The sequence below is a fragment of the Papaver somniferum genome, chromosome 6 (assembly GCF_003573695.1).
Source record: "Papaver somniferum cultivar HN1 chromosome 6, ASM357369v1, whole genome shotgun sequence".
In the NCBI taxonomy this organism is placed as follows: Eukaryota; Viridiplantae; Streptophyta; class Magnoliopsida; order Ranunculales; family Papaveraceae; genus Papaver; species Papaver somniferum.
Genome location: NC_039363.1, coordinates 120,141,468 through 120,150,090, shown reverse-complemented (window position 1 = coordinate 120,150,090; position 8,623 = coordinate 120,141,468). Strand labels below are relative to the sequence as shown.

Genomic DNA, 8,623 nt, shown 5'->3' with positions numbered 1-8,623 from the left:
AGAAAAAGAGGAGAAGAAACTGTAACCTCAGTGACTTATTAAAAGAGAGAAGATTCTGAAAAGAGAGGAAGGAGTACTTTGGTTTCTGTTTTATTTATAATAACAGGGGACAGTTTTATTTATAGTAACAAGGGACGAGAGGAGGGAGTATTTTGGTTCAATAACAAGGGGCAGTTTATGTTTTATTTGTAGATAAAAAGAGACGGTGGATGCGGAAAAGAACACCACTTAATTTAAGCGGAAAGTTAAGTGAGGGAAAAGTCGGTCAGAATCGTGGAATAAAAGCCATGGGCTTTTGCCACATCCCTGTAGTGTACTCACCTTGGTACGGCTCTTTACTCATTTTTTGACCCCAGATATCAAACCTTAGGGCATTACTCGGAGAAAGAGAACCAAACTAAACAAACAAGATATCAAACCTTATTACTCAGAGAAAGGCGAGCAAACTAAACAAACAAGCTCGAGTCGCTAATTAATAAGAGGTCGCGGAAAAAGAACACCATTTAACTGATAAGAAGTTGAACAGTTTCGATGCAAATGAGCACCTTACATGCTAATTAAGGTTCATACTTGTAAATTATTGTTCCTAATTGTTTTTGCTTGTTGCATTTTTCTGCTACTACTTTATCAGGGATCAAATCTGTTAATTCTGGAGTTCCTTGATCCCACCTTCCCATCTGAATTCTGCATGGAAAAGGTAAAATATAAAATGAAGTTAAAATCTGAAAATGAAATCCCGAAGTTCTAACTCACCTACTACAGTTAGCCACACCAAATTGAAATAATCTATCAGTGGGCAAAACACCAAGAAGAGAGCAAGATCCAGGGATTAAAGAAGATAGTTAAGTATGATTGGAACTTATTCGAATAAAACCTCACTATCTTAACCATAAGAAAAAATAACGAACCTGCAGCGCTGTGCCTACTCAAGCATGTTGATGAACAAATAAGCTCGTATTGACGGGTTGAGGATGTATAGCCTCTCAAACCCAAGGCAAGGCCTCGAGGGGTAGTCACACTCTAACGCAGTCTCTAGAAAAACTCCCAACAGGAGAAGCACCAGCACCACCTCTACTTGTCACGTTACTGTTGATTACTGCCATATCCAATACAATAAGGAGGGAGCCTGGACCATGTTCATTAACCCCATATTTCACTGTTGATACATTCAGAAAGGCACGTTTTTTAGGGACAACTACACGATGACATCCCCTACACCTCCAGAATGGATTCTCTAGGGGAATCACGGCTGGATTCACGTGGAGCACTCTCACAGCCCACACCTCTATAGGATGAGTAGAGAACGCTGGCATGGCCTGGAGAAGTATATATAGAGTTTAAAAGCCAAACTTGTGAAGGAACTTAATATGCATGAAACTTATTTCTAAACGGAAGGTGAAATGCAACCAATTGGAAAACGATAACGGCAGGATTTACTTATTCCCTTCTCATATCTAAAATTAAAAGATGAATCCATACAAGTCATGTAAACTAACAAGAAAAACTACAGTCACAGTGAAAGACTTGAACAATTTTAAGCTATCAGGCTAATAAAAAGAAAAAACTAGAGAGACAGTTCAGATAAACCTTCAAACTTTGTTTGCTGTCCTTGTCCGATAAACGGAAGGCACCATCTAATCCATCTGTTGCAAATGTGTGATGAACCTGCAATCACACCATAACTCCTGTTGGTTTCAATAGCAAAATCGAACCAAAAAGAAAAAAAAAAGGGTAGATAAGATTACCTGAGGAGGTTGTGTGGTCCCAACAGCCATCCATGGATATCTGACGCATAGTGAGTAATGTCCATTTTGGAGCTGTTGCGAATGGACCGCCGCTTGCTGCCTATATCAATGAAGCGAAAACATGTTATCCAGATTTTGAAAAAACTAGACTGCAACTAGGGAGTGCACTAATAGTCAAGGTTTTAAAAAGCGAAAGCTTGGAGCGAAACGCTCTCACATCAAAGAGTAAGGAAGGGCAAAAGTGTAGAGCGAAAGCGAGCTTTGCAAAATATATATATATATATATATATAAGAAGTTGAAAACATAGTAAAAGGAAAGTAAGAATTCTGAACATAATAAAAGGAACAATTAACCTAACTAAGGATACGGCAAACTAATACTGCCTATTCTACCGAAGAGCTATTTAAAATACTAGCCATGAATGGCTGAATCACTCATATCATCTTGATCATCATGCCCCATAAAAGAAGAACCTTTCAATATGAATATTAATATTCAGTTACAAAAACAGTAAAACATGCCCAACTTAATCGATCCTTACCTCAGAGAATAATCCTCATTTGCTGTAGCCAGAAGGCTCATCCCAGTAGGGCTGAACATGGTGTCGGTTAACCGTTGGAAACCGACCGAACCAGACCAATAAGCAAGAAACCGAACCAAACCATTTAGATTTGGATTGGTTTGGTAAAAAATGTTGAAAAACCGACATTACTGGTTTGGTTTTGGTTTGACCTGAAAACCGAACCAAAAACTATTGGGGAACCGATTAATTTTTAAACTTAATTTCTACCGTCGATTTAAAAGTATTAGATTCTACCCATTAATTTAGAGGATAAATAGAAACCCTAAATCTAATATTTCATTATGATACTCTCCCTCTTTCTCTTTCTCCTTTTCTCAGCCGCCTCCCTTCTCCACCCCCAAATACAGCTGTTGCTACTCGATTTTTTTCTTCCCGACTTCCTTCTTTTTTATTTGTCAATATCTAAATTAAGATATATTATATATCTTCATTTGATCTCTAGAATTAGAGTAAGCTTTAACTATTCTTGATTTTTTTTTGTCTGTATATTTGTGTAAACCAATACTATCGTCAACTACGATTTTTTTATCTGTAAATTTGTGTATTTTTTTTTGGTTTGACATAATTATTGGTTAACCAGAAACCACTGGGACAAACCGAAATCAACTGGAACCATTTGGAAACCGAACCAATGGTTAATGGATTGGTTTGGTTTAGATTTTTAGAAACCAATAATATTGGCTTCGGTTTTGGTTTGGCTAGAAACCGAACCAAAACCGACCATGAACAGCCCTACATCCCAGGTAGCCATGCAGCTTCATTAACGGCTCCACCCAGCACAGGCTGACATCCTGACATTAGTACCCATAGCATAACTTTACCACCAGAGAAAATGGTAGTTGCATCAATGGTGCAAGCGGAATCCGATGTCTACACAAGTATAAGAAAAAGAACACGCAAGCATTCAACACATTAAGGGCAAACACATTTCAAACCAACAAAAATCACAAAAAACTATAATAAAACTACAAAGTGCTGAAGCATCGTAACTGGTTGGCAACAAATAGTTGCTTCTTCTGGCACATTCCCAGTACTTATTTCTGGTTTCTTTATTTCCCAAAAGCAAATCTGCAAAAATTTTAAACAACACATTTTATAAATTCACTGTAAACAAACCCCAAATAGATTTTAAGTGGTTTTTCATGACAAACCTGATAATCCCATGAAAAGGTAATAAGAAAATTTCCTTCAGGACGGCGAGACACGTAATCACCATTGACTTTTCGCAATGTCCACATTGTTTCTATAATGTAGTGTATCACAAAAGGAGATCAATAAGATGGAAGTCTATAGGGGTGGGAACGGTAGTGTAATAAACAGTAACTTCACATATATTATCCAGATTTCAGAAGTAGTATATCACAAGAAATTATGTAACTTTAGGGTTAAGTAGGAAACAAGAGATCAAAGACAAAATAAAGGTTCATTACCAGAACCAGGAGGCATGAAGAAGAGATATATTTCTTGTGTCTCTTTACTACTTCCAGGGGAAGTTTTTCTGCAGATATCAACCATCAATTCTTGTTATAACTATATTGCAATGAGAAAGAAGAAAATGTAATAAAATACTTCAAGAAAAGTGTTTTTAACAAAGAAACATGAATTGAAAAAGAAAATTAACATAATTACAAGGGAGGTTTTCATCTTCCCAATTGAACAATTGTAAAGCATGATAACAAGAAATGAAAGACAAAGTAAAGGATAGGAAATAAATTCATTACCAAGACCAAGAGGGATGAAGATGAGAGATGTTTCTTGTGTTACTTCACTACTTCCAGGAAAAGTTGTTTCTGCAAATATCAACCAACCACATAGTCTTGTTACAACTACTGCAATAAGAAAGAAGAGAAAGTAATAAAATGCTTCAAGATCAGTGTTTAACAAAGGGTTGAGTTGGAAAACAATAGATGTAAGACAAAGTAAAGGACAGAAATTCATTACCAGGACCAGGAGGGATGAAGATGAGAGATGTTTCTTGTGTTACTGCACTACTTCCAGGAAAAGTTGTTTCTGCAGATTTCAACCAACAACATAGTCTTGTTACAACTACTGCAATGAGAAAGAAGAGAAAGTACTAAAAGACTTCAAGAAAAGTGTTTAACAAAGAAAAACAAAAGATGAAAGACAAAGTAAAGGACAGAAATTCATTACCAGGACCAGGAGGAATGTAGAAGAAAGGTGTTTCTTGTGTCACTTCACTACTTCCGAGAGAAGTTGTTTCGGCAGAGAAGAGAAGGAACATGAATTAAAAAAAAATAATGCATTATAAGGGAGGGTTTTGAACTTCCCAATTGAAGAATCAAGAAACCAATTTTTTTAAGAAGGAATCAGAAGAAGGAAGTAAGCATTACTATAATATGAAAATATGATGATGATGATGATGATGAGTTCACGGTTGAGGTGAAGGAAGTAAGCAGTAATGGAAATCGTTATATGAAAATATTTCTTCAGGGGGTTTTATACATCTAAAATAGCCGCTAAGGGGTACTCGACTTACATTGGGTGTACTTGACTCAGGTCAAAATGTATGACCCCCAAATCAGAAAGTCACAAGTGAAATATCAAAACCTAACCTAAATTAGTAATGAAAAATCATAAAGGGAAACTGAAAATACCTATTTATTTTCTTCAATTTCGTGTTGTTATTTGTTACACATCTCCTCAGATACAGCATCGCTTCTGGACCATCAGTATTATTCTTTCTTCTTCTTCCTCTTCTTCTTCAAATCAGCGTTGTTACAGATCTCACCACCACTACCACCATCCATCTTCAGTGTTACTTTTCCTACTAGTGAAGCCTCCATGGTTTCTCCTCCTCCTCTCTTCTTCGAATGCTTGTTACGCATCCCACCACCATCATCCATCTTCACTGTTACTTTAACTACTCCCGCCGTTCCTGCCGGTGCTAGTGAAGCCTCAGTGATTTCTGGTCCCTCTCTCACTCAAAACAGCTGCAAGTTTTTTTAATACATGGATCGTTGCGATTTCAAAACCAGGGTTTGAACTTTGAAACGAGACTTTTTTTTGTGTGTGTGAAAAATGACAAGGAAACTAAAAGCCGCCTCCCTCTAGAGAGTTGTAGGATTCATTCAAACACGTGGTTTTGATGTTTCCTCTACCGAGATCAAGCGATCTCTCACCCTACACGTGTTGTTAGTTGTTTATACACTTGGCCGTCCGATATTTACCAAGGGAGCAAAGGGACCGACACAAAACATAAAAAGCTCTACATAACCTGGCATTTTTAGAGGCGACACCAAAAATATTAGGGACGACACAAAAAGACAAAAAAAGTCACTCAAACGTAAATCTAAACTGCCTCTTATCTTCTATTTTTCGAAATGTCTAATATGTCCTTGTATAATCGGTAGCCGACACCTCAATCGGCAGTATATATAGACTAAAAAGTTATCGACTAATGTGTGGATGTTTCAGCTAATATGTCATTTTATAATCGTAGCCAAAATTATAATCGGTAGAAATTGTCATAACAATACCTCCCGAATATGTTAGTCGGAGGTTTAGTGTTTTTTTGATCTGTGATTATGTGCATTTTGAACTCAGAGTCTTTAGTTTCGGTAGTTAATGTATTTAACTGACGTTCTGATTATCGTTAAATGCATAAAAATAGCAATAAAACCATTCAGAATCCATAAAAATAATCATTCACATACCATAAACATAATGTACTAACTTATAATCCGACTCAAACCTTAAAAACGACATAATCCGTCACAAACTTTAAAAACAACATAATCCGATATAAAGTTTGAAATCCATGAAGTTAACAAAACGTCGATAATTTACATGGTCCTTATTGCTTTGACTTTGCGACCTTTACGACATCCACGACTTGGAACACCATCATCATCATTTAGGACTTCACCTTGAGTGCTTGATAAGGCCCGAGATCTTTTGTTCCCCTTCTTTATTGGTTTCTTGCATTTTTCCCCGAACTGAGATGCATACTCTTCATTTTCAATGTTATCAATCAAATTTTGGTGCTTTTGTATCTTCTCAATTGGCACAGGCTCTCCGGAATTTATGCAACTAGTGCACCATTTGGATAAAAACTTGAACCTCTCCCGCTGTTTTCATACATAGCATAACATCAAACGGTTATTACTCATATTTTGAACCATAATATTGAGCTAAAATAAGAAAACAATACATATCAATCTATCAAGACCCGGAGGTTTCTCTTTGAGGATACTCTTGTACGAAGTTGTGGTCTTTTCTTTGATATTATGGATTACACGAAGATGAGAAACACTCCGATACCAATCCATATAGTTGGGAGCATTTTCAAAACCTTGGGTGACTGCTCTTCCACCCTTGATCAAGTAATGCATCCTTCTACCCCAATGGAATTTAGCGGATGGTTTACCCGAGTAAAACACCGTGATAGAATCTTTAGCAGACTCGCAATGTTCCAGATCCAATGTGAAATTTCCATGAATTTCCTCCTTTGGTATACCTTGTACATAACCATGTTGTCACATCACCCTTGAGGCATTGTACATCACATATCCTGTGGGGTGCCACAACGGTCCAAAATAAAAGGCCAAATCGGACCGACCCACTATATGTACACTAGCTCGGTTTTCCTTGTATGGATCAAAGTATACGTCTTGGGCCTTCAGTGAGTCCAAAACCTCCTTCAAATGAATCAACTGTTGCTCATTTGTCCTAGAATGGTTGTCATCGGAAACATACATTTTTCCTTTAGGGTCACTTTTATCCCACGCCGGGTTTTCAATGGCCAATTGCAAGATAGGGAAGTGGTCATAGATCCATGTCTATATTGTAAATTATACAAGTATTAGGAAATTGATTCTTCAATTAAAGAAAAATAAAAACATAACTAAGTATGTAGAGTTAATAAAAATACATGTAGTAGACTCATGTTCCCAAAAATTTGGCTTATTCCAAGCCTCGACGCCTTTCTCAACTCTTTCATCAACCACGCATGACATGTCGTGCCCCAATAGTACTCATTCACTTTATCGAGAGGATGTAGAAGTTGTAAAAGGTTGGCGTCGACCCAATTGCCACTGGTATTGGAGAAAATGACACATCCCAATACACGTACAAGATATGTGGTGGCAGCGTGGTTCACTTGGTCATCAGTTAAAGTTCCTTGATCTTGTTTTTTCTTTGTGCCCTTGAACATATCCATAAGAGTACCCATGTTGAACTGTCTAGTTCTATAACTCATGCATCTACCAAACTCAGTTTTTGATGTTTCTACATCCCAACCAAAACACTTGTTAATTAGATCATAAAGTTTATCCCACTCTAACTGCTTTGAGTACTAAGCCCTGACACCTTTTCAATGGTCAGCGAGTTTCAGAATCTGTACAACATCATTTGGGGTAATTGTAATCTCCCCAAACGGCATATGGAAGGTGTCAGTCTCAGGATAAAGCCTCTCCACAAACGCCGATATAGTCACCCGGCCATGTTCCAACATTGAGTTCTCGGCAGCATTAGACAACCCCGAGTTTGCAATAATTATCTTGAACCTTTCACATTCATAAATTAATGGCCAATCCAGCATTTTTGTTGGTGCGACGATGGGTTTGAGTATACGAACCTGTTGATGGTGGTTTTTAGCTTAGGGTTAAATCGTAAAACCGCACATCTGACATGACGTCACTATGACCGTTAGCACATTTATTGAATCGATCAGCATGCCTACGTAAGAATTACCAGGGTACCTTTTTTTTATGTGTCATGTTCCACGGCAGAACCCTTAACATTGACCGACGTCATCTATGTCAAACCCTAATTATCATGCTACCACGCCAAGGCATGCCAACCATGCCATCCGCACCACTGTTCCAATGGAAAACCATGCCAGCCACGTCTACCGCGCCAAGGCATGCCAACCATGCTTTCCGCACCATGCGCCAATTACATGCCAAACCCTTGGCTCCACCATCCCAAGCCGTCCGTACCAAACCCTTGGCCCCACTATGCCAAGCCATCCGCGCCATTAGCCTTGGCCCCACCATGTCGGCCTTCCCTATGCGACTACCAAAACGAAGGCGTGCGACGATCAACGACCACCCTTCCATCCTGGATGCAAATCCTAGCCGTCCAAGGTCGCCAAACAACGCATGGTAACCTTGGTCCCAAAACCCACGCCAAACCACGCCAAGGCATGTCATGCCACATTGGCCAATGGCATCCAACCACCTTGTCGCGTCATACCATGCCGGCCTTCCCTATACGGCTACCAAAAAGAAGGCGTGCGACGATCAACGACCACCCTTCCATCCTGGATGCAAA

The 8,623-nt window shown here is 38.5% G+C and overlaps 2 protein-coding genes across 8 annotated transcripts; both read right to left on the bottom strand.

Moving 5' to 3' along the window:
- Positions 1 to 447: 447 nt before the first annotated feature.
- LOC113286102 lies at positions 448 to 2,449 on the bottom strand. The gene is made up of 5 exons (XM_026534815.1): positions 2,288 to 2,449; positions 1,746 to 1,845; positions 1,588 to 1,665; positions 909 to 1,316; positions 448 to 684 (listed from the first exon to the last, which is right to left on the bottom strand). Exons 1-4 carry the CDS (start codon positions 2,344 to 2,346, stop codon positions 1,014 to 1,016), a joined length of 540 nt encoding a protein of 179 aa, XP_026390600.1. The 5' UTR covers positions 2,347 to 2,449; the 3' UTR covers positions 448 to 684; positions 909 to 1,013.
- Positions 2,450 to 2,960: 511 nt separating this feature from the next.
- LOC113289054 lies at positions 2,961 to 5,385 on the bottom strand. Of its 7 annotated transcripts, XR_003330833.1 has the most exons (8): positions 4,945 to 5,385; positions 4,481 to 4,530; positions 4,271 to 4,339; positions 4,051 to 4,158; positions 3,760 to 3,827; positions 3,481 to 3,572; positions 3,320 to 3,397; positions 2,961 to 3,199 (listed from the first exon to the last, which is right to left on the bottom strand). XR_003330833.1 is itself a non-coding variant. In XM_026538217.1 (7 exons), exons 1-7 carry the CDS (start codon positions 5,001 to 5,003, stop codon positions 3,379 to 3,381), a joined length of 465 nt encoding a protein of 154 aa, XP_026394002.1. In that variant the 5' UTR covers positions 5,004 to 5,385; the 3' UTR covers positions 3,127 to 3,378. The 7 variants fall into 7 exon arrangements, 6 of the variants coding, with proteins under 6 accessions (XP_026394002.1, XP_026394004.1, XP_026394003.1 ...); XM_026538217.1 differs by having other exon boundaries at positions 3,127 to 3,397; XM_026538219.1 differs by having other exon boundaries at positions 3,127 to 3,397; positions 4,051 to 4,119.
- Between the last annotated feature and the right edge of the window lie 3,238 nt (positions 5,386 to 8,623).

Excerpts from the sequence above, each read along its gene's own strand:
- LOC113289054 (XM_026538217.1), bottom strand. The coding sequence starts at position 5,003 with ATGCTGTATCTGAGGAGATGTGTAACAAATAACAACACGAAATTGAAG. Across the intron at positions 4,340-4,480 it reads CTACATTCCTCCTGGTCCTG|AAACAACTTTTCCTGGAAGT; the intron begins GTAATGAATTTC and ends TGAAATCTGCAG. Across the intron at positions 3,828-4,050 it reads CTTCATCCCTCTTGGTCTTG|AAAAACTTCCCCTGGAAGTA; the intron begins GTAATGAATTTA and ends TGATATCTGCAG.
- LOC113286102 (XM_026534815.1), bottom strand. The coding sequence starts at position 2,346 with ATGTTCAGCCCTACTGGGATGAGCCTTCTGGCTACAGCAAATGAGGAT. Across the intron at positions 1,846-2,287 it reads AATGAGGATTATTCTCTGAG|GCAGCAAGCGGCGGTCCATT; the intron begins GTAAGGATCGAT and ends TCATTGATATAG. Across the intron at positions 1,666-1,745 it reads GGACCACACAACCTCCTCAG|GTTCATCACACATTTGCAAC; the intron begins GTAATCTTATCT and ends GTGTGATTGCAG.